At 35.7% G+C, this 26,246-nt stretch overlaps 1 protein-coding gene across 2 annotated transcripts in view; it reads left to right on the top strand.

Moving 5' to 3' along the window:
• Nucleotides 1-26,246, top strand: part of MMP16 (matrix metallopeptidase 16) — a 314,497-nt gene that overhangs the window by 256,477 nt on the left and 31,774 nt on the right. For both annotated transcript variants that reach the window (XM_057497909.1, XM_057497908.1), the window contains one exon: nucleotides 16,792-16,930. In XM_057497909.1, the coding sequence (XP_057353892.1) occupies nucleotides 16,792-16,930 (139 nt within the window). The remainder of the gene's footprint in view (nucleotides 1-16,791; nucleotides 16,931-26,246) is intronic.

Consider the following 26,246-nt stretch of genomic DNA (forward strand, 5'->3'; position numbering starts at 1 on the left):
AGGCTGAGGTGCACTTCCTAGCTGGTGGTACCCCATGGATATTGTTGCAAGTTGCTGTCAGGATGGACACATCTTTAGGACAATGAAAGCTTCTCAGTTGCTACTCAATGAATCTCTTCCTTTGGATAATTTTTTATCTATAATAAGATACTTTTACCATAAGTAAGACACTTTAACCACAAGTATAATAATTTTCAGTGAACGTTTTTAGTCCTTCAAATCTTAGAATGGTTTGGGGAAGCCCCTGAACTTGCAGTTGATGTCAGAAGTGAGGATGGTCTTGGATGAACTCTTCTGTCTAACTGTAGTTGGACCCTGTCTCCTTGCATCTGGGGTCAGAGGTCATGGGCAGTCTTGGTAATCTGGAGAACTGTGCCCTCGAACGCACAGTTTGAGTAACTCTAGGAATTTGACAATATCCAAATTATCTAACTTACTTTCTTAGATTTGGTAATAGCTCCACATTTTTCAATTTAAATTCATTTTTTGAAAGATGAAATAGCTTGTAATATATCATCTTTTCTGCTAGTAATGCCTCCTTGAATCGGAATATAGCTTTGTAATTCTTTACAACTGATTTATAGATTTCTTCATAATTAACTCTCACCTTCAGATTGGAAGGATGGGGACTTCCCATTTCCCAAATCCCAGTCTTTTTCTCAGAAAACCTTATGTCAGTTCAAATCAAGTATTCTCTTATTTAACACTCTATTTCTAAGGCCTCGTATAGCACCTAGGATTTGGAAGTGAAAAATAGGGCATTATTAAATGAATGAATTGTAGATGATCAGTGATTTGGTAAGTATTTTGAATCCTCAGCTAATAATCTGACAATGCTGTTCAGGAAGCTCCTTTCAGGGGCACCTTTACATTTCCATAGAATCATTAGATAATCAGGCACAGATTCATGGGTAGGGGCAGGATCCAGTTTTGAAGTTTATTTTATGAGAACAGGAAATCGTCTTAGAAACACTCACTAATTCATCAAGAGGCTTTTTGTTGTTGTTCATCTTTCAAATATTTGTAAATAAGGTAGTTGCTCCTGCGAATTTCCTTGTAAGTTTTAACAGAGTTGGAAACTTGACACCTTTCCCTATTTTATCCACAACTTTATGCCTAAACTGAAAGAAGCATTTGAATATCGTTTCGTCCTGGTGTGGATGGGGAAGTAAGCCCAGTGGGATACATGGCTTTCCCTGGAGCACAGAAGACCAAAGCCAGAGACTAGACTCAAAGCCAGAACCCAGGGCTCTTAGTTCCTGCTTCCTACTCTGTTCTGTTGTTCTGGCTTTTGTTTCTAGTGGCAAAAGAAAAAAATTTTAAATGATCTTCTGGACATTTCAGTCTATCTGTAAGTGTAATAGTTACAATAAATGTGAAAAAACTTTAAGAAAATTTTCAAGGCAAAATACACAGAGCTTTTTTGTAATGCCTTTCAGCAAATTGTTGCCACCTTCTACCATACCACTAACCATTGCCAGTAGTAAAATATTAATGTACTGTAAAATCTGTGAGGCTCTGCTTTTATTTTTATACCTAATCAAGTCTGGCCATAATTTTGTAACCAGGTGGCCCACCCTCAACTAGTTGCAAGCTATAGACATTAATAATATGGAAACTACCAGGAATGAAATAAAGCCTTTGACAGTGGTTAGGAAGGCCAAAGAAAGAAAACTGAAATACTTTTGACAAGCAGTTTCTGAAGCTGCTGACATTCCTTTAAAGGCTGTTTTTTCATGTTGGCACACAGAGAGGCTTTGCACAACATACCACGTAAAACCTATTAACTGTTGCTGCAGTGCGAGGGCCTAACAGTTTTTCATGAGAGCTGGAAAGAAAGTGGACAAACTTTCCTACTGCTGACATTTCAGTTTGAAAATATGTTTTTGAAATACTGGATGAGGGAAACAAAGACAGAACTTCTTTTGGGACGTGTTGCAGGTCAACAGCTACCTCTTCCATTTCCTGGAGAGCTGTGTAGTGCAATGTCATAAATATTTTGTGAGATATTTTATAAATTATAAAAATACAGAGACATTCTGAACCCTGGATCTGTGCTACATAAACGAAAGAATAGTCAGAATCTAACAAGAGGGAGAAATCAACTATTTCTTCTGGTTACCTCATGTTTCATGATTTTGGTCGATTAAAAATTTTAGAAATTAAGCAATAACCCATCCTATTTGGTATCAAACAAATGCTAATTAAAAAATCAGTTAACAGGGGAATTGTTTTTTCACTCTTCAAAATTACTGTCAGTCCTTTCATGTAGTTATAACTAATGCCATAAATTAGTCTGCAAGTTAATAATAGTTCAAAAATAATCTTAACAAATTATTTGGGTAGTAATAATATTTGTCAATAGAATCTGTGGTAATCTTACAGGCATCTGTTATTTGCAAGGATTCTGTTGGGTTATGTAGAGGAAACCGCCATAGGATAGTTATTTTACAGCTAAAGTATGTTTGGGGAAAAGAAATGCATATAATTATCCTACATTAAAAATATACTATCGTGCTGCCCCAAGAACCCACAATATGTGGTTATGTTATACATAAAATAAAGAGTCCTTTCTGTTATTTCCAGTAATATACCCCACCTTGGTCTAGGCCCAAGACAGACCCACCTTATACTAAATAAATGTTACAGTACTTCAGATTAAAGTGAGAATTCAGTGTGGGGTTTGGGCAAACTCTGATATAGTAGAAATTGTTTCTTAAAGGTCTTTAATTATGCAATTCAACCATGTAACATTTATAGCATCATTGAAATTGCTAGCATCTACATGAAAATAAAAGGAAAAATATCATTTAATACTGTGTTTTATGTTCAACTGTAACCCAGACACTCCTGAAACAAAGTATACCCTTTAGCATTTGTAATCTCCCTATCCAGGCAAGGCTCAAAATGATGTCTCATCTGCTATTAAAAATGCTAGTTGGCAGTTATTTTAAAATATCAACACTTATTTGTATTATTTTCCTACCGTGTTTTTAACTTTGGTGTTAAATTTCATTTGTAAAATAATTCAAAGAACAACCAAATTCTGAATGCAAAAGAAAATTAGTGTAAATCAGAACTGCATTGTACTTCCGGGTGCTAAAAATGCCTGGGAAGGAGCCCAACTGTTACTCAGTGGTGAAAGTCACAGTGTTGCAAGGTCTAGTCCCTGGATTTATAGGGCAGGCTGCCTCAGTGCTTCAGATTCTAAAGGACTCAGCAAACTGAAGTCACAAAAGACTGGCTGATGCATGAGCTAAAATGACAATTAGCAATTTAGAGTGATAATTGTAATTATCACAAAGAAAAATATGAATTATTTATGCTCAAGAAAATTCTGCAGTATAAACCATATTTTAATTAGAAGGCCTGTTCTGCAGCCCTTGGACAATCTTAATGATGTCCCTGGAGCCATCATTTTTTGATAGCCTGATACTCCCAGTGTCACTGCTAGTACAGTTGGGACTGTACATGGTTACATGTGTTAAGTTTTTAGGACATACACTCCTGAGTAGTATTGAAGACCCCCTGACCAAAATATGCCTATTTGTACCTCCTTTTCTAGACAATGGACAGTCACAATTACCATTTTCCAAACTTCCACGTATACAGGATTTCTTTAGAATAGTTAGGACCTGAGACATACCTTTGTCATTCTTCAGTAAGAGATACCTGCCATCTCTTGACTTACTACTCCATACAGCCAATCTCATCTATTATCGGTTAACTTTTTATTGGATTTTCATAAAAATAAATTATGTGTACAATATGTAACTTTGAAGTTACTGCCTTTCAGATAGAAAGTTGAGAGAATATTAATGACAAAGGTGAAATTAGAAAAGTAAATGTATTTTTTATTTGAAAAAATGCCTCATATTTCACAAAAACATATTTCTACCATAAATAACTTGAACCTCCATTTCTTGCCCAGTGCAGTCATTGATTTATTCATGCAATAAATATTTATAAGATGCCTGCTTTTGCCTGGCAGCCTTCTAGGAGCTGGGATATAGCAGTGAACACCACAAAATCCTCCTACAATAAGCTTTATTTGAGAGGAGGAGGGACAGTCAAAAATCAAATAAATATAGAAAGGAGTGGAAGGAATCAATAAATGTAATAGTGAGAATGAAAGAGTAATGTGATACAAGTCAGGATGGGGACACATGGGAAGGGGCTACTCTGGATGGTCAAGAACAATCTTTCTGAAGAAGTGACATATTATTTGAGGAACCAACAATGCAAAGACACAAGGAAAGAACATTCCCATTTTACCCACAGATATACATTAAGTTTTTGCTCTAAAAATTGTGATCATGGTGCCTCACCTATGATTCCACAATTAACATTTTAACTGAATGCACCAGTAGAGCTGTACAAACATTCCAAGGTCCTGATCAGTAGTTACTGTGTTTCTGCTAAAGATTGGCTCTAGAAACACTAAGGCCTTAGAATTATCTCAGGTAACATTTTCCCATAGCCTTGGAGCACCACTGCATTTAGGAATTTATTTGATTAGCAATAGAGGAGCTTTAAAGCAAATCATGACGTCCATCAAGGACTGAAGTGGTGTTGCCCACTGAAAGCTGGTGAGCCGACAAATGCTGCATGTGTCCTGGCTGCCCAGTACCGTAGCACCAGCCACACGTGGCTGTTGAGCACTTGAAATGTGGCTGACACAGATGAGGAACTGATGTTTTAAATTATACTTAATTAGCTTAAATATAGAGAGCCACATGTGGCTAATGGCAACCAGACAGACAGAGAAGATGTAGATAATTAATTTTCAATAATTTATCAGTGTTTTGAACCATACATATGGTTCCTTATATAAGGAACCTTCCTCAAAATTCTGAATCCACACCTTTGGAGTATTCATAGGAGGTTAAAATTGAATTTATATATATCAATTTATAGTAGATTGGTTAAAGGATATCTTAAACACAGCATATTTATAAGGAATTAGCCATGTTACTGCCCCTATACACTCTCATTTGTTCTTCCTTTGGTACAGACTGAAATATAGCTTTCTTCCCTTAGCTTTAGAGGTAATGGTGTAACACTCTCTACATTGCGAGGAACTGAAGCAGAACAATACACAAAAAGCTATTAAATTGAGGAGCATTATCCTCTGTTTCCTTGATGTGTTTTGTGTTCAGTCATAATTTCCACTATGTCAAATTAGTGAGAAATAGCAGTGACAAAATCTCATTTAGGAAGAAAATTCTGTAAGGATTTTCTGGGGTAAAGTAAGTAGTATTAGTGTTATATATATATATATATATAAAAAGAAACCATTTAACAATAATGAATGAGGGCATAAAAATATTGCAATGCAGTAGATGATCTATATTATTTATTGGTCATTAATAGTAGAAAATTCCTGATTTTTTTAATCACACAAATGAATATTTTGTTTAATTATGATGATTCCTGGCTGCTATTGTTCAAAAAAAGGAAACCTGCAAGAATCATCTGTGAAAGTAATAATGTTCACTGAACCCCAAAACAAAGTTACTATAGGTAAAAAAAAAAGGCATTTTGGAAGGTTAATAAAAAAGAGGGTGAAAGGCTTTTCCCTTTGCAAGATTTTCCAGCAACAATACAGATTGCTTTTGTTATTCTAGTTTAGCATACTGAACTCAAATATACATGTTTGAGAATGACATGGTAGTGATATTAGTTTTGTGAACTGAATCACATGAGATATATTCAAACCACTGAAAGCAGCAATAATTTCAATATTACCCATGGCTATCTTTATTTCTATTTTCATTCTTCAACTTTAGGTTTGGAATTGAGTGGAGCATTGCCTATTTTGTGAAGTTCTATAAAAATATATGGTATAGACATGTTTTTAGTTATAATCAGTAACACACAAGTAATTTTTTAGTTATAATCAGTAACACACAATAATTGACAATTTTTGCTGATGAGTTTGGGTGCCCAGAGACACCTGAACAGCACCATATCACCAGCTCACCCACTTTAGGCAGAAGATAACTAAGTCAGTTTTTGTTTTAGAAAATAATGGCCCAAATGTTTCCTGATACAAAAAAAATCTGAGCCATAAATATCTGACTTTCAGAAACATTGTATCGATACAAAATAGTTCTTATACTGTTTTTATTTAATTTTGGATAGAAAGTGAACTCATAAAATTACAGTAGAATGATTCTTTAAGATCACTAGTTATTAATCCCTTTAATATTTATCTCTCTTAGTTCAGTTAAAATATTACTGTTTCACACAATTATCAGTAGCCCACTATTCAGGAATAGATGCATGGCATAAAGTAAGATTCATCTACATTCTTGATATCTGTGAAACTAATTACAGTTGCAGATTCTTATTTAACCACACAATAAAAACTACAAGGAAAGTTGAAAAGCTCCAAAATCTTGCAAAAAAGATAAACAGGACTTTATTTCTGTCTTAATCTACAAACAGAAAACGGAAAAATTAAATTGCTAATGAACTGCTTTCCTCCCTCACTTCCATGTGAATTTGAATCCTCATGAAGAAATACAGGCAGGGTTACATAGTCTCAGTTACAGTTGAACTTTTAACTATATCCTCCAATATAAAAATTTTGAATAAGCATAGCATAAATAAATTTGAAATATATACTTTTGAACAGGGAGGAATTTTCCCACTTACTTAAATGTTTTGCATAAGCTCACCATTTTTTTTTAACACTTACATTTTTTAACACTGTTGGGGAGGAAAAATTTTTCCTCTACCCTTCATTCTTTGGCCAGTCTAATAACCAAATTAACATTTAACAAATAACCAATTTAACAGATTAACAGGAAAAAAACAAATTCCTCTTAATTCATGAATTTCCCACCCAGGGAAAGATACATTCCATCTCTTCTATGCAAAAATAATTATGTTAAGTCTATACTTTCACAAAGCATCAAATCTTACAAATGAATTTTATTTAATCTCTCATTAGATTATTTGTTTTTCTCAGAATGATTTTCAAAAATTATTTTGAACGCATCAATAGTTATTAAGGGCTCCATGATTAGGAAACTTATTTACTTATATTTATTTTGGAAAAGTTTCCCTTTTTTCTTCAACAGGAGGCGAATAGTGCTTACTCATTTGTTTCACTTTATAGAAGTGAACCAGTGGCACAAAAGCTTTCCACTTGATAATGATTGTGTTCATCTGACTTCCCTAGACTCAAGGCTGTCTAGAACTTCATCACTGTTTTATTGCACATCAAGTTGTTTATTGACTTTCTCTGAGCTTAAGGAAGGGCAGTTGTTACCTTTTGAACTCTCAATGTAAGTAAATAAGCCACCACAAACAGTGGTAGCAGGAGGACTGTTTTCAAGAGCGTATTAGCATAAAGCAATTAGGCAGTGGTAATGAGGAGTATCGCTCCTGTTATGGCAACAGCTGCCCCTGAACTCTGAAAGAAAGTCGCTAAGGAATCTTTTAGGGTTTTTTGCTTTGTCATTTCTTGGGAATTCTCTGCCCCATCCACCATTCTCTCTCTGAAGAGCAAACGTCTAATTCAACATAGGCGTTTAACGCCTAATTTGTTGACAACTTTTTGTCCCTTTGAAAAGAAAACAAACTTTCCCTCTGGCGCCTTCCCTCCTGGGCATCCCCCTGCCTTCTTCCCCACCCTCTGTGGCTGCTGCACTTGCTCAGAGCTTTCAAGTGGAGTCTGTTGATGACTCTACTTCTTTTCTGTATAGTATTATTATTGCTGATTGCTCTACTTTCCACATTTTTTCATCCCACTGGGTGTCCTCTTTTTGTAGTATAAAGTCTGGGGAGAAAGAATATGACCTATTAAAGAGGAAGCCAGAAATACAATACTCCATAACTCTAGTTCAACAACCCTTTGATTCCTCCTATTTTATATCATGACACAGCACCTTTCCCACTCTCCACAGTGTGACCATGTCACGGCACGTTTGCCACTACTACACTTACAGGATGCAGTGGGGCAAAACAGAAGGGTCACCTAAAGGGCAAGAAGCGACCTTAAGGAATAGAGGCATAGATTTTAGTAAATATCCCTGGAGGTGGAAAGCCTAAATTGAGTCTGAAAAAAAGAGAGAGAGAGGGAAAGAAAACAAGGCATGATAATGATGCTCATGGGAGAGAGAACATGTAGAAACAAGCTGGCAAATGGATAATTTCCATTCAGTATTCTAAGTACTTGGTAAGTGTTGGGTGAATAGGGGCAGTAGAGAGGGCCAGGGGAGGACCTTCTGTGGGGACACTTAAGCTAAATATTGACCAAACAGTACTCCTATCCAGGCCAAGGAAAATCTGCTAATCTGTGTCTCTCAGTTAATAATGTACTCAGCACACCATGCTGGGCATTGTTCCTGTGCAAGGAATACAGTGTTTGAATAAGGTAGGTGAGGTGCGTGCTCTGATGTTGCACGTTAGCAAATAAACAAGAGAATTTCAGAGTACAACAGGTTTAATGAAGAAAAGAATGAATTGATAGAAAAAGACTTAGGAGAAAACTTTAGATTGGGTGGTTAAAAAAACTAAATTAAATACACTGCCCTATGTACCACAAGTAAAAAACCCTATACTTTGTTCAGCAAAAGCATAGTTTTTATTGTAAATGAGACATCTTTCTTTGGGTCAAAAACAAAAGGATGGTAATTCTTGATAGGTGTGCTAATGACATAGCTGTTTTCCAGCTCATTATGTTCACTAATGGTGAACATATAATATATAATATAAAGTAGTGGTTCTCATTTTATAGAGGCAGCAATAATAACATTTCACAGCCTTTTTAAATTAGTTGTTTGTCTCTGCTCCCCTCCAGACAGAATGCACACTCTTAAATAATTCATATTTTTGGAATCCAGAGCTACTAATACACTAGGAGGAATGAAACCTTTTATATTTTTTCCAACACTTAATTATATGATATGTGAATTGAAACCTAGATCACACTGCCAATATTCATGATCCTCACATCCCGAAGGAGGAGGGGGAAAAGCAAAATGTCACTGTACTATGTGGCACAATCATGTGTGGATTTGAGACTCCTTTCCCAAGATCAGTGTATTGATGGAGCATTTTTTAGCAACTTTTTATTTCATATATTGCCACCATCACAAAGTGGTTTCTGAATAAGAGTAGATGCAAGAAGAAGTAGGAAAAATAATACAAGGCCCTAAAAAGAAAATAGCGTCAACATGCACACATCCATCTTCGGTTTGCTCCTCAGATCTTTCTGGTCTAGGGCTTAACCACCCTTTTGGTATAGCAACACTTCTTTATCGTTCATTATTCCCATATACCGATGGAATACAAATCATAAACGTTTATATTATTATGTTGTATTATGCATGAACAATTATGAATTTGTAAGTTTTAAAAACTAGTATTCATATCAAGACTTATGTACTAATTAACAAGAGAGTAATTCATATCTGGCATATCACTTAACTCTTTCATGTCCAGATTTTTCAGTAATCTAAAAAACAAGGGATTTTTTTCACATTGGAGACTATAACAGGTATCACATAAATTTAGCACAAACAGTAAACTGTATATTCTGAAAATGCCAATTCTCCTCACCTCTGAAACACAAATATACACGTTATGTATTAAAATAATTTCCATTTCCAAATCCAAATGTTAATTCTGACAGAGTCTTCCTTGAAATTTTCCTACTTGTCTTGTAGGTTCTTTGGCTAGTTTAATAATTAAATTGGCATGACAATTAACAGGAGAAAAACAACTTTATTTTTGTACATTCAGGAGCCCTGTGAAATGTGAGACACAAGGACAAGGTGGCACTTGAGGCTGATTAGGCCATCCTGGTCCAAGGAATGGGACAGGGCCAGGAACTTCAAAGGGAAGGAGGGTAATTCACAGGACAATCAGAAAAACAGGTGTTTGGTAATTAGATGTTTGCCCTGTCATACAGATGGGTCATTCATATAAAAAGTTATTTCTGATAATAGCACGTTTTCTGGGCCAGGCCCCCTAAGTTCTTTTAGGTAGTTGGGAAGAGGTAAAAGTTTTTCTTGAGTTTTCTGGATCTTCATTGCCTTCAGCTCAAATTAATCTACAGGCCAAAGTGGCACACTTTGAGGTGGCATATTCTGCCCACCTTTAGCTCTGTTGAGATGTCCTGCTGCATTATTTCTCCCACAATTACATCTGGTAAATCACTGATTGACGATCCCTGAAAACTGTGCCTCAGAATCATTGTAAACATTCACGACTGTCTTAGTGAGAAAGTATATTTTAATGGTTGCTTTGAGCAGGTTTTCTTCTTAAGTTTATATACTAAAAGCCACTTTGTGTCAGCTCTCGTGATAAGATATGAAAGCTTCCCCAAATGGTATTATCTTTACTAGATACATCCCTTATGAAGTTATAATTTTGCTTTTCTTTCCCAATGTTGAAAAGAAATATAGATAATAAAATGTAAATGACTTCACTCTCCTTCTTTAAATATTATCTTTTAAAATTCTCTGTGCAGACAGTAAATCTGAAAGCAAGAGTTTAGTATGAAATCAAAGTAATGAATTTATAATACATTTGTGTGGCATTACAGTGTGTGATTTTTATATTTCCAGTACACATATGTTACTGTTAAATGAAGCAGGTATTATACTTAATCAGTGGCTCGGAATATAGTTTTTTCTTTTTTAAAGCACAGGTTTCAGCCTTATTTAAAGTAACAAATTAAAAGGCTAAATAGAGGTTTAATAGTCTTACATTAGCTTGCCAAAGTATTTAGCCATCACAGATATTTACAAAGATACTATAATAATATTTTATCATAAGGGGATTGCCTATATATTCACCAGTTTCTAAATTAATGTATATTTTAAACTTTTTGTGAAAATTTTAAAAATACAGAAAACTTGGAAGAATGAACACCTATTGTCTAGTTTAGTAATTGTCATTGTTTGCCTGTATTTTCTATGTGTGTGTATGTGCAAATGCAACACACATGCCTGAGTGTTTGGTGAAACATTTGCAAGAAAATTGTGGATGTTAGAAAACTTCACCTCAACTACAGGATCCAGGGACTATCTATGCATTGTATTTGGGTGTTATGTCTGTTTAGATAAGAACTGATCATTCTTCCCAGCTTTTTTTCCCCATGACTATTTCCTTTTTTTTTTCTTGCTGAGACTAGGCCAATCATCGTAGAGAATGTCCCTCATTCTAGCAGTGTTTGGATTGCTTGAATTAGTGTAATTTAACATATTCCTTTCTTCCTAGAAACTGGAAGAAGTTAAGTCTTGATTAGGTTCTAGCTTAAACTTGTTTGGCTTCTACATATTTGAACTTCCTAGATGATTCTGTAACCTTCAAACACTTAGCTCGTCTGTGTTGCACCATGGTAGGAGGCATATGATGTCACGTTGCCGCATGACAGGTGCAAAGCTTGATCAGTTGATTAAGGTGGAAACTGCTGTAGTTCTGCAGAGTAAGGGTACACTTTTGATGTTAAAATTAGCTTAAGTACAAACATGTACACATGAGTACAGGTGAAATGTTAATAAAGACAGTGAATTATACCAATCTCAACTTCCTAGTTTTGATATTGTACTGTATTTTGTAAGAGTTATCACTTAAGGGAACTTGGGGAAGAACATAAGGAATCTGTTATTCCTCATAACTGCAATGTGAATCTATACTTGCTTCAATACAAAGTTATTTTTGGAAAAAAAGCAACTAATATATAAACTGGTTTTTAGTAATATATATTACTAACAATGAATAGTTTAACCAAATAATCAGTTTTCATCATTATCAATTTTTATTCTAATAGGTTCAGTAATTGTGTATGTGATGGGGAGGCATAGGGTCTAACATATGATATTATTAAACATAGTTTAAATATTAAGTTTTATAAGAAATTCTGGTTATTCATTTTAACACTATGCATTTGAAGTACATGTAAGGCAGTGAGTCCATCAAATGGGGAAAAAGTGTTAGCTATTTAGTAGCAGTTACACCAAAGCATATTTTTGCTTTCTTTCACTGCAACTATGACCCTATTTCCTCAAATTTATCTTTGTTTCTCTTGCTCCTTCAAAAAAGCAGTGGCTTCAGATGGGTAAATATTTGAATGTCTGTCTTAGGCCAGAATTCGTTGCTGCCTTCTACCTCCTGCCCAGATATACTTAGTTACCCGTGCGAGACTGCCCCAACTCCAGTCATTTGTGAGACCACTTGGTGATTCTGTTAGCAAGGATGGGCCCAGGGGAGAGAGCACCCAGCCAGGTGTCTCAGACATCTCATTCTGCTTGAGAAGCAAATACAGGCCTACCATAAAGCACAAGGCCACCATTTCTTCCTCTGTTCTTTAAGCATTCATATAAATTACGATTTTCCCTTTTTATTGCCACAGTTCCCTCTTTTTTCACTATTATAACATGTCTATTTTTTTTAAGAAACAGATTAATTTTGAACACCAATTTCCCCACTCTCCAAGCCATCACATTCTAAGTCCTCAAGGAAAACAAAACAACTGTTTGTAATATGTATTTATAGATATAAATGTTTTTTCTAAAATTTTCCATAGCTAGTGAGTTCCCTTGATGTCATTTTAATAAATAGTTTGATACGCATATTAAGCAGTTACCTTAGTTTGACATATGGGTTTTTTGTCCTATGGTGGTTTGATGAAAAAATAGATTTTTCATTAAAACATGTGTACACTCCTTGCAGCTGGGAATGAATAGGTGGCTCACAGTTAATTAGATGAAAAGTGTGAGGAAGGGAAAGAACACACAAAGTGTGTTCAGGAAGAAAAGAAACTGAGAGAATGCACACGTGCCTGGACCATCACGAGCACTGAAGGGACAACCCTAGGATGCATAGGAGCAGGAGGCGGAGCCTGAGTTTGGATTCCATTTGGGATGCAAATCGGTGGCTTGGAGTTGGCCCTGCACTCATCTCAGGGAAGTGTGATAGTGACAGTGAGGATGGCCAGAAATCCAGAGATCTGAGATGCTCTTTCAGAAGTGGGGAAGTCTGGGAGATGCCCAAGGCGGCACAGGAGAGAGGCCTGAGAGAACCAGCGCCTTCCGGAAACGTGCGCCACAGACACGGGAGACATTCATTGATCTACGTCAAGTTGTTGTAAAATAAAAGATTCTGTATTACAGAAGAGAACTTAAAGTCGATCAGTTCTACTAATTGGTTCCTAAAATGAGGACTGAAAATAGCACCCTCTACTTAAAGTAGATCGATAGCACTGTCATCTTCACATTCAGACAGCAGGAGGACACTTTTTCTGTACAGTTGTCAGCAAACAATATGCCTGTACTAAGCCAGAATTTTAAAGGGAATGGAAAAAAGGCAAACTGAATTTCTCTTGTATGTCACTGCCTCATCGTGCACACCATGCATTACTCTGAGGACTTGTTACAAAGTGGTCCCCTGGTACATGGAAAGAAAAATCTGAATCTATGTGTCAGTGTGTATCCTAAGTGATATATTAGTGTTTAAAGAAGAATTCCTACTTAAAAACATGTACTTAATTTTTAACCACTACTCTTTTTCTCATAAGTTGACTTTGCAAGTTTGTTAGCTGTGTTTATTTTTAGCCTCTCCTATCCCCTTCCACTCCCTCCAATTAGGGCTGCAGCCAAAAAAGGCCAGAGTCAAGATACAAGCAATATATTTAGGGCTTTGTAGAAGTGATTCCTCTTTCTTTCCCTTTACATTAAAGGCCAAAACAAAACTTAGGCTGTTTGGAAGGGTGAAAACAATTTTTATCTCTATGTTTCAAGAACAGTTATGTATCATACCCATCTAGAAAATGGTGTGCATACTAAACATCTGCCTATTCAAGTAGAAGAACTCTTGTATTTTTGTGACTTCTGTATAGGTTTTGATTTCTAAAAGGATCACTTAAGTTTTACTTTGCCCTTTTCTCCTTAACTTTTGTTTTCTTTCAAGAAATATTTACTAATATTCTACTATGTGCAAGGCATTTTTCTGGAAATGGGGAACTACAAGTGAACAAAGACAGACATATTTGCCATCATGGAGCTTATGTTCTAGTAGAGAGAAAATGAATAATAAGTAAGTAAAACATGCAATGATAAATTCAGTGAAGGAAAATAAAGCAGGTGATGGGGAAGAGTAAATGCGGGTGGGTGGGTGAGTGAGGGACTTCAGTTTTAGATAGGATGATCAGAGAAGGAAAATTTGCACAGAGACCTAAATGCCATTGTAACCATCTTCTCCCTACTAATTATTCACAAGCCCCATTTCTGAAATGGCAATCTACAGTGACTGCAGTACATGTTTACATCGTATGTGGCAGAATGCTTGCTAAATTATTTGTTCCATCCCTTTCCACCAAATGGAGGTGTCAATGAGTTGAATAGAAACACAACCTGAGTACCTACAATTTATGTAACTCTGCCAAGGCTGTTAGTGAGAAGTAGTCCTGAATCCATCCATGACTCTACATTTCCTTCTGAATTTTGGCAAACTGACATGGTTACCTTGAGAAAGAACTTTCATTTCTTAGTAGTAGCAAGTTGAAATTGTGTTCCTACCTTCAGATGCAGCATATGTCAGTCCCAAAGAGCCACTGGCCCTGTCTCAGTATGTGGGGAAATAGAGCACTGAGACATTCTTCTCTGAGAAAAACATGGAATGTAGTCCAGGATTTTTTGCCTGATTTCTTCCTATTCTTCAGCTTAAAGAGCTTTGTTTCATTGTTACATAAATAGTAATGGTTAGTTGTTTCTTTATCAGGACCCAGTAGGTATTTAAACATTTTTATCATTTTAGAATATACATTACAATAATTCAAGAATATTTATGTGCACATTAGCATGGTTTTAACACCTAGTTAGAAACCCCTGTTGTAGCTAAACAAAAATGCTGGTTTTGTTGTAAATTATCTGATATCACCTGCTCACATTAAGTCCTTGATATTTTTTCCTGTCTATATTTTCCAAGATCAATCTTTTCATGAAATAACCTTGAACTTTAAAATAAGCTTAATATCTGTATCTACTACATGTGGATCAAAATATTTATTAATTCAGGCTACTTGGTACCATGAAAATTATCAGAAAATGGTTACTAACATAGAAGATATTGGTGAGAAAGAAATACATGGCTAGAGCCAGAATATGGCTGAAATATGAAGAGGAAGCAATGAATGAGAGGCAAAACTGTAAACAGAACTGTACACAGGAAATGTAGGATAACTGGTTTCAATAAAATTTGAACAATAATTACAACCAGCTCTGTGCCAGGTCTTCCGAAAGTCCCTTATATTTAATACAGTAATTGGACTGTGAGTCAGTTATTGGTTTGTAATAACTCAGTGACTAGTATTTTGAGCAGAGTGACAGTTATTAAGGGAAAGAGCAAGAATAGGACATGAACTCAGAGCCATTAATTAAGCTAGTTTCTCCTCTATTTATAAATAACAAATCCAGGATAACTGGAATGAAATGTGACTATTCAAAATACAGCTATTCGAAGGTTCCTAAGAAAATGTTAATATTTGGATTGATTTAGATGGGATAAGGTTTATTTTTATCATGTCACCTGAAATCCAGGAGTCCTCAATAGATTGTGTGTGTGTGTGTGTGTGTGTGTGTGTGTGTGTGTGTGTGTGTATGTGTGTGTGTGTGTGTATAAAGGAATATATGAATAACTGACAAATCCTAGGACATACAGTCAAGCTAAACTAAAGCTTGGGAAAGCCCAATTATTAATCACTTATTAATATCTAAGTTGGGGGAAGAGAACAGAGAAGAATTGAAATGGAAGTTTCTTGTGAAACATACTTACCTAAATAGTACAAATCTAACTTCCAGATGAAACACTATTTTTAAATATTGAAGTAAAGTGAAATAGTACATTTTAATTTAGGATTAGCTTTTAAAATATATGTCGTTTTTTCTGATATTAAAATACTTTGGATAGTCTATAAATCTTTCTGAATTATTCTAAATTATTCTGAATTTTTAATAGGAAACTAGTGTAATCAGATGTAATTTTTCTGGAGGTATTTTTGCCATTAGTAAGGATTTATGGTGAAACATATTGAATCCAGGCTAATTCTTAATTCAACAATGTTTATAAATACTTACTGTGGGGCAAGTCATGTATCATTCACTAGAGGTAAGAGTAGATACTTTTAATATGAAATGACCTATGCAATAATTAAGTATAGGATATTGTGAGACCATATGAGAGAGACAATTGACCGAAATTGGAGTCCACTCTGATGATCTTTTTTTTTTTCAAAACAACTTTGTTTATTTAAGGTGACCATATAATTTATCATCCAAAGCACAGCATATTTGAGGGTGAACACTCTACATAATTACAGGGGACAATAGATGTAACAAGGGCATACTAGGAGGTAGGGCCTCTCTCTCTCATCTGCAACATTTTAAAGGTTGAGATCTTGCATATGTCTATAAATGCTAAGGTGTATACATGTCCATAAGCTGCTCTTGTCATTGGGAAAGCTACCATAATCCACAATTTAGGCAGGGATTTATCCACGCTACCTCTGTTTTTCCATCTAGAAAGCCCTGGAGATAATGTCAAGTGCTAAGGTTAAGTATTCTTAGATGATCTTTTTAATCACACTGTGTGGATTAGAGATGGGGAGGTTTACTACAAAAACTGTGATATTATGGGCATGATGTTATCTGTTTCTTTGGCTGTCTTGATGTAAGACAGTGATAATGACCCTAGCTTAGCTGTCAGGATGTTAAACACAGGAAATGCCACGGTGCACAATGCATGTTTGCTGAGATGCTTTCGCTCGGTTTGCAGGACCAGTGGTTTTGGCGAGTGAGAAACAACAGGGTGATGGATGGATACCCCATGCAAATTACTTACTTCTGGCGGGGCTTGCCTCCAAGTATTGACGCAGTTTATGAAAACAGTGACGGGAATTTTGTCTTCTTTAAAGGTAAGGAATGTTTCTCATACCTTAGTCTGTGGTATTTTGGCCAGTTTGTCCAGGACCCTATAGCACACATGGAGTTGAATAAGTAAGTCCTGTTGAGTGAGGTTAGGTAGCTAATTCAGTTTATGAAATGAACTGTATGTGTTGACTAGATATCTAAATGTAGGAAAATCAACAATAATTTTCAGTAATTTTTAATTCTCTGTGTTTTCTCATACAGGATTCTCATGCATAAGTCCAAAATAGAAGGCATTGTGACCTCTTAAACTTTTATTGGCTTAAAATAACCAAGAAAAGTAAAATGAATGAATCAATTAATAAAAAGCCATTTTCCATTACCTAGGGGCTTTTTTAGAGTTTTTTTTTTTTTTTAGAGTATTTGAAGTTACTTGCTGCTTTCATGCAATGAAATCTATTTCACTTCTTATTTTCATAGGTAACCTCTTAAACTTTACATGATTTAGTTAGTCTGTGTTAGTTTCCAGTAAGGTAAGAAATTGCTCATAAGGGCACAGAAAACTAATGAGTAAGAAAAAAACTCACCCAATTAATTTCACCCAATAAATTTTATTGCTTGTTATTTATCTGAGTGACCAATTTTAATTACACAAATACCAACTGCTTGGCATGCCAAGTGGGATTACCTATTTAAGTGAACTTAGTCAAGGGCCTGAAACACCATCCTCAAAACTTTCTAATATTCAAAACAATGCATCTTAAATCTATGGGGAAAAAGAAATAGATTCTGTTGGAGGACTGAAGGAATTGTGAAGAATGTATTTAGCTGAAACTGAGGAAAACTAGAGTGTAACGAATATGATTGAATGTGTTACCCAAGAGCCCAAAGGATGGAAAAGAAGCTTAAACAGGAATGGAGGCTGAGGGAAAGAAAAGGAGATCTTAACCCAAAAAAGCAATTATCCTCAGGATTCAGCTAGAAGAATTCATTCTAATAATGAGGGTAATGAAAATACAGGGTATGGGAAACACTTGTAAAAATTTAAGTGAGATCCAAACTATATAAAGTGAAATTATATACTTAGAATTTATTTTATTTTTAGAGATTGTTCCTAGAGAAAAGAGGGATTATAGTACATTAGTTTTAAGAACATGGGGTTCTGCAGTCATACTACCAATTTTGAACACTTACCAGGTGAACTAGGCAAATTATTCAATTCTCTTCACCTCAGTTTCTCCATCTGAATAATGGAGTTAGTATTATTGCCCATTGATTAGTTTGAGGACAAAATTATTTATTACATGTGAAGTGCTTGGCACATATAAGCCCTCAATAAATGTCAGCGAGTGCTGCTAGTATGATTAGTATTAATTTTGTTGCCCTCTTGCTATCTCTAATAAGTGTATAAATTAAATGGACATGTACCACCTAGAGGGTCTGAATCTTAGGGGCATATTTGGAGGGAAATTACCTGCCCCTACACACTTCTTTGGTCCCATTAACAATACCAATGAAAGGAAGGGAAGAAAAAGCCCCAGGTAGCCCTCAGTTTGAAGGCTGTCCCTGGGGCCGGCTCATCACAGGATCAATAGCACTTTCTGATAAAATTGCCTGAGGAGAAACTGCCACAGTCATAAATCAGTGTCTGACAGCTCTTTACTGCCTCGTGGCCTTCTGGCCTTCTCGCTTTCATTCACTTTGCTTCTCCTCACTCATTCACTTATGGAATGGCCAGCTCCTTCTCATCTTTCAACAGCCAGCAGAAAAGGCACCTCCTCTGAGTGTCTCCCATGCACCTTATATAAAATAGTACCTTCCAACATACACATGGCACTTATAAAAATTTGAGGTGAGCTACAGCTTGGAATATAAATGTCATGAGAAATGGTTGCTTATATTTTCTTACATACCATTTTATTTTCAGTTCGTAGAACGGTGCTGGGTACATAGTAGATGCTTAACATTTTAATAAAAGCAATATAGGTGAATACAAGTATGGTGTTTTACCCAGTATGGTGTTTCTTTTGTGATTCTAGCAACACTGATGTCTTTCTCCCACATTTATTCAACTTCTAGAATGGTGTGCTTGTCCATGGTCTCTTCTTATATATTGCTGGCATCAGGAAATGTCTAATCTTAAAACTCTTGTCACTCTAAGGACCCTGCTGTGGTGCTTCCTTCCTACAGTTTGCTGTAGAGCTACACTACTTTCAGATAAACCTTCTCCAAAGCCAGCTATCAACGTGCAGGTCCCTGGCTCCAAACATCATTGATTATGCAGAGGGAGCCAGAAGCTCTGGGTGCTCCCAATGAGACCACCCCCTTCCCTAGTGTCCACCTCACCCCTGGCAGGAGAGTTAAGAGCCCCAGAAGCCTGGACTTCAGGTGATGTGCCCCACCTTTCCCTACCCTCACCATCAAAATCATAGTCAAGGTAACTGTCTCAGCTTGCCACCCTCTCTTTAAGACCTTAATCACCTCAAAATGCCCAAATAATCGTCATTCATCACCCCAAGACTGTCATCCTCATTTTGCTCTATGAACTGTGAGACGATCTACCTTGTATTTAGCAGTCTGATTTTCCTTCCCTTATTTAGTTTCCTACATACCATCTGGCAAACTATATATTTCACTTATTTATTGCTCATCAGTGTCCTTCCCACTAGAATATCAACTTTATAAGAGCAAGGTCTTTTCTCCCTTATTTTTATCTTTTATACTACTATATGCCAACATCTTAAAGTGGGGATTGACAAAATTTTTCAGTAGTGACCAAATAGTAAGTATTTTAGGCTTTTCACCCCATACCATCTCTGTGGACTATCCTTTTTTTAACCTTTAAAAAATTTTTCATGATGTTTTTATATCATGGGCTGTATAAAAGCAGGCAGTTGGTCATAATTTGCTGACCTCTCTTTTAAACAATGCTGGGAATATGGTATACACTAAATAAAGACATATTGAATGAATGAAAAATAAAGTTTACCTCCTCCTCTGTATGCATATTCACAGCCCTATACAAGTTGGTCTCCGCCTACACCGGCCACACTGGACTGTGGTTACCAATGGTCTTAAGCATCTCTCTTCTGGTTGCTCTTTCCTTTGGTCTTCTTTAACTTCATTTTCTTTCTCCTCGTTTTTCCCTTCCTTCTCTTCACAGAGATCATCCTTTATGATCATTTGTCTTCTTCTAATTTATATAGCACTTGTACTTAGCTAACTTTGTCTTTTATTCTCCCTACTTAACTAAAGCCCATGTTGGGATAAAAAATATTTAACTACATATTCCCTAAAGGTACTTAGGATTAGCCTTGTTTTCATTTTATATAAGAATTTGAAGCTTTGGATTTGAATGTAAGTATGAATGAGCTTTTACTTATAAAGTATAAATACTGTCATAGTACTATAAAAAAGCATAACTTATATTTACTTATATTTCTATCAGTATGTATAAATTATATATAAATTGTGTAAATTTATATATAAATTTATATTTATATCTTACATATCATGTTATCTATTTTATTATATAAAATGTAATTATAGTGTATATAAGTTATATATAAATATATAACATATAACATATATTTGAATATAAATAAATAAACCTTTATAAATAATTTAAGAAGAATAGGAAGCTACTAGATAATTAAAAATTTATATTTTGATATAATTTTTGAACTTTGGGCAAACTTATATGTGTGCATATGTCATATATAGTAGGAGTTCTCAATACATAAATTATAAAAATATGAAAACAGAAAAATGTCTTCTACAGATATGATCAGTTCTGTATTTTTAATGTTTCTTATTGCTTTTTAGTATGTTAAAAATGGTATGTCAAAATATATTAAGAGAGGCCTCTGTTTCCAGTCAAGATGTACTAATAGGGATCAGATTTATTCTCTCACCCAAAGCCACCAAAAAGTGGACAAAGTATATAAAATAATTATAAAAATAATGATTTTTTTCTGGCACTGGACAACAGGAAAAATGGGCGGTGAACACTGAGCGTCAGAAACAAAGAGAAGTGAGACCCAAAATTGCCCCAGTTTCCTGTCTTGAGAGTTTCCAGGCTATGGCACAAGGTAGGGGAATCCAGGTGATGCTCAGAAGACAGTCTCAGTTGAGGAGACAGACCTAAGAGTCAAGGGAGAACAAGGTGGCCACAGTGCCCAGAACAGTGCAGTGCAGAGGAGAAGGCTGCAGAGTGGGGTCCCAGAGATGAGTAGAGGAACCCCCAAAGTATGGGAGATGGTGTGGATCAGCATGTGTGTATAGGGAAACCACTGAAGTATGGAGAAGGAATCCTTCCATGGGATTAAAAAGAACACTGGCACACAGGCTAACCGTACTTGTTTCCACCAACCACCTGTCCATGGGCTTTGGGTAGAGTACTGAGAAGGGTATTGCCTCACTAGTGGGGAATAATTATCCCAGAGTGAGCACTGTTTCACTCCTGCCTAACGAATCTTAAAAGTCCTGAAACAACCAAGTTATCTCTAAGTAACAGCCTTAGAACAAGGTTCGAGAATATTTATAAGGACACAAAAAATATTCACTGAAGGAGCTAAAATTCACAACATCTGGCCTCTCCCATTAATCAAGAACAAGACAAGGATGTCTGCACTTACCAATTCTATTCAACATTTTACTAGATGTTTTATCTAGTGTAATAAGCAAGGGATGTGAAATAAAACTATATTTACAGGCAATATGATTGTCTGTATCAAAAATCGGGTGCAGCCAACTAATTATCTGTAACTGATAAGTAAACTTAGCAAAGTTGCAGGACACAAGACTAAATACAAAAGTTAATCAAATTTCTATATATTTTCAAGAATTGTGAAGGGTCTGAGATTTTACCCTACTTGCAAGCTAACACCCACTTTTATTGGTGTTGGTAGAATACATGAGACTCCTGAATTAGAGAAAAAGAGACAAAAGCAGTAGCTAGAGCGCAGCCATTCATACACGTGTGTGAGGAGGGCCAGGTGACTCATGTACCTGTAATCAGCTATATTATAGAAGAGGACCCACAAGCTTGGAGAACCTAAATCTTTTATAATGAGCAGTAAGCCTACTTACATTTTCTCCCAAAGGGAAACATTTTCTTTATTATACTGGACAGTAAATAAATCTTCCCTTTGCTCTGGAGGGAGGCAGCATCTCTATAGTCCAATATTATCATAATACAAATATCTGGAAATAGATAACAAAAACAGTCAGTGCCTCTGCTTTTGGTACATGCTGAAAATCAAGTGACCTATGGAGAATTTTCTCCCATCACATACTAGCAAAGAACGACCAAGAATTTTATTCATGGTTTGGGGGACTCAATATTATTATGGTGTCAACTCTTGCCAGATTTATCTGTAGATCCAGTGCAATTGCATTCACAATTCTAGCAGGCTTTGTGTAGTAGTTTTCAAGTTGATCCTAAGATTCATATGTAAATACAAAAATCTTAGTGTAGATATAATACATTGAAAATACCACTTGTCTTTAAGTCTTATTTTAAAGCTATAGTAATTAAGATAAGGTGGCACTGTGAGAAAAATAGAAAAAATAGATTATTAGAACAGAATAGAGACTGCAGAAATAGATTAGAAATATATATGGACAAGTAATTTTTGACAAAGATGTAAAGGAAATTAAGTGAAGCAAATGTAATGGTTTCAACAAATAGTCTAAAACCATGGGGTATCCACATACAAAAATAAATACACTATAATCCACACATTGCACCATACACAAAAATTAACTCTAAATAGTCCTAATCTAATTGTAAGAGCTATAACTATAAAACAACTAGAAAAAAAATAGAACAATATGTGACTGGTTTAGGCAAAAAATTCTTAAATTGGATGCCAAATCATGATCCATAACAGAAAAATTGATAAACTTGATTTCATCAAAATTAAAAATTTCTGCTCTTCAAAGATACTTTTAAGGGAATGAAAAGACATGCCATAGACTAGGAGACAGTATTTTCAAAACATATGGTATGGTAAAGGATTTGTATCCAGACTATGTGAAGAAGTCTCAAAACTCAAAAAGAAGTAAAAAGAAAACAAGCAACTCAATAAAAATGAGCAAAGCATTTGAACAGAAACTTCACCAGCGATGATATATGGAAGGCACATAAGCACATAAAAATATAGTTAACAGTATTAGTCATTAGGGAAATGTAAATTAAAACCACAATGAGATACTACTACATATTTGTTAGAATGACTACGGTTAAAAAGACTTTAGCTGCCAAGTGTTGACAATTCCTTTAAAAGTTAAATATGCAGCTATTGTATCATTCAGCCAATACCAAGACAAATGAGAACATACATTCAAACAAAGACATCTAAATGAATATTCAAAGATGATGTATTTATAATAACCCAAAACCAGAAGTAATTCAAATATCCTCAAGCGGTGAATGGATAAACAAATTGTAGTACATCTAGATAATGCAATACTACTTAGCAATAAAAAGGATGACCTAATGATTCACAAAACAGTGTGGATAAGACTCAAAATAATTATGCTGAGTAAAGAATTCAGACAAAAAAGAGTACATTCTGTATTCTTGCATTCATATGAAACTCTAGAAAATGCCAACCATGTTCAAAAAGTTCCTCAGTGGTTGCCTGAGGATAGGTGAGAGTAGAGTTGCTGAGCAGGAGCAAGTACAAAGAGTCATGGGAAAACTTCACAGGATGATGAATATGTGCATTGTCTTGATTATACTGACACTTTGACATATATAAATATGTCACAACTTAACAAATTATACCGTTTAAATATGTGCAGTTGATTTATATCAAATGACCCACAATAAAGGCATTTTCTATAAAAAAAAAGTTTTACTAAACACATCAGTTTATGTTGGAGTAGTTTAAGTAAATATTTCAAAAGTTTAAGTATACTGGTGACCACACATAATAAAATTTTATTCCCTTGTTATTCCATAGAATGTTCGCTACAGCATCCAAACTAGTACTGGTTTCAGCCCATTACTTGAGCCCAGTGACGGTCAAGCAGAATGTCCCCTCGTAACAGACGCCTTGTCCCCAGAACTCTCTCCTCCTGGTTATAGTTCTGGTGTTCTTGAGAATAGTAGAATGAGAAATTACCTAAGTCTTAACATAAAATTAAATAACATAGAATTAATTTACCAAGATACCATATTTAAAACTATAAGGCTGGAGGCACCAGAGGGAGGGGTGAGCACATCAGATGAGCTCAGTCCTCACCAAATAAAGGGGGGCAGCAAAGCCCCCAACCCCAGTTTAGTAAGGGAAAGAGACCAACAGATTCTGACCTGATGATGTGCCACAATCCCTGGCTGCTGCCCCCTCCCAACCTGGAAAAGGTGCCTTAGGCTAGCCAGTCCTCCCGCCACTGTAAACCTATGCTCTCCCTCCCACTAACTTCTTTAAAAACTCGCTGCCTGCCCTGCTGGGCGCGACTTCTCTGGCCTGTGACTAACCAGACCGGCAAACATCGCCTGGGATTGCACCCTATTAAACTTTTGGCTCCTTTGTAGCCTCCTCGCCTGGTTATTTCGGCTCTATTTTACCTTACAAAAACATTGTATGCTTTGCATTTAATCTTAGATATTAGTACTTAGTGTTTTTTCTAGTGTTTATATTGGAAATGACTATGTAAAATATTTTGATGCCCACATTTTGAATAATTTCATCCTGTTTCATATTGCTTATCTGTGTTCTATTTTTGCTCATTATTCTAATTTCCCTTGTCTTCTTTCTTACTTTTTAAGTTTTACTGTGTTATCACATATTTTTTCTTTAGGAGCCTTCACATTGTTGTGTAATGAAACAAGGTATAGGTAGATAAATATTTTAAGGAATTTTTTCTTTCAACTTCTCATATGCATATGTGTGTATGTAATATATATATATATATATATATTTTACATATATATTTTACATACTTATGTATGTTTTAAGAAGCCAGTATGTAATGTCTCTCCTTACCAATCAAGATACTACTCAGTGCAGCTCCTTGTACTTGAATGTGAGGCCAAATGTACAAGCTGCAGGCCTTTCTCACTCATTTCTCCTGACCTCATGGTTTGGTATATGTGAGTGTCACATGGTACATACCTGGCATTGTTTAGAGTTGTGATGTCTGAACAGACCCCCTCATCCCTCTATTTGACATTTGGTAACTAACACTGAGTCACTGTCTTTTATTTATGTCCAAAAGTTGGTTTCTTTAGTTAGCCCCAGAAACAGAAAATGTATCATACCTCAGGGAAGCAATATGCTTTTCCTCAGCAACTGAATGTACTGCACACTTTGTGCGAGTCAGCTATCGTAATGTCATTCAGGTAAATCAAATAGAATAGAGTAACATTTTGTAGGCACAATCAAGCCAGATGTTTATATTCTCAATTACTAGTCATGTTCAGGCTGAATAGTTACAAGATAATATCAAAAATCTCTGTTGACAGTTGAGCTCATACAATCTCCTTCAAGAACTGCAAATAATTTTTTAAATGAAGCTTCCAGTGTTGTCAAAAGCAGTAACAGTCAAGATCAAGTAGTTGAAAAGTTCTCTCAAAATTCATTTTGTTGCTATCACTTAATAACTTTAAGCAGTACTTTTCATCCTATTTGACAGTTTCATTTCAAGAGGCGAAAATCATTTACAGAATTGGGACTAAAATAGCTGAGGCAGAAAAGAGGAGGGTAATAAACTTTGGGAATAAGAAGACATACAAAAGACGTGTATCAAAAAAGAAGAGCTATCTAAAATATGTGGCACTGGAAGATGGCAAAGAAAACTGCTCGCTAAAGTAATGGCTTATGTGATTGCATTATTTTACTTCAAATGCTCATAAACCAAAAATGTCTTTTATGCTGCTTACAAACCCTCACTCTTGAAAGGATTAGGGAGTGCTAATGAAGTTCATTTGAGATAGAAATAGTTTCTTCCATAGTACAATACATAACCTAAAAGAGATGTTTTACTACTTTTTTCCTGGAGTAAAGTTACCCTGTGAAAGGGGAAGGGGAAGGACACAGGTCTGGCCTCGAAAGCCCTAGACTTTGCTGTAGATGTGACAGAGTCTTAGTGAAGCCAGTGAGGGACTCCAGAGTGAAGACTGCATGGTGAGGTGTCTCATGTAGGGCAGAAGTGGCCAGGATGCAGCATATCCCATCATTGACTGGACACTGCCCAAGAAGAGCATGGCCTTGGCCCACCCAAAGGCACTCAGCTGACTCCTTGGCCCAACTATCAGATACAAAGGCACTCAGCCGAATGAACAGTTCTTTCCTGAAGGGAGATCTACGTTGCACAACTGAATGACTGCCACATTTGCATAAGTATTCAAAA

Source organism: Manis pentadactyla, chromosome 3 (genome assembly GCF_030020395.1).
Source record: "Manis pentadactyla isolate mManPen7 chromosome 3, mManPen7.hap1, whole genome shotgun sequence".
NCBI lineage: Eukaryota > Metazoa > Chordata > Mammalia > Pholidota > Manidae > Manis > Manis pentadactyla.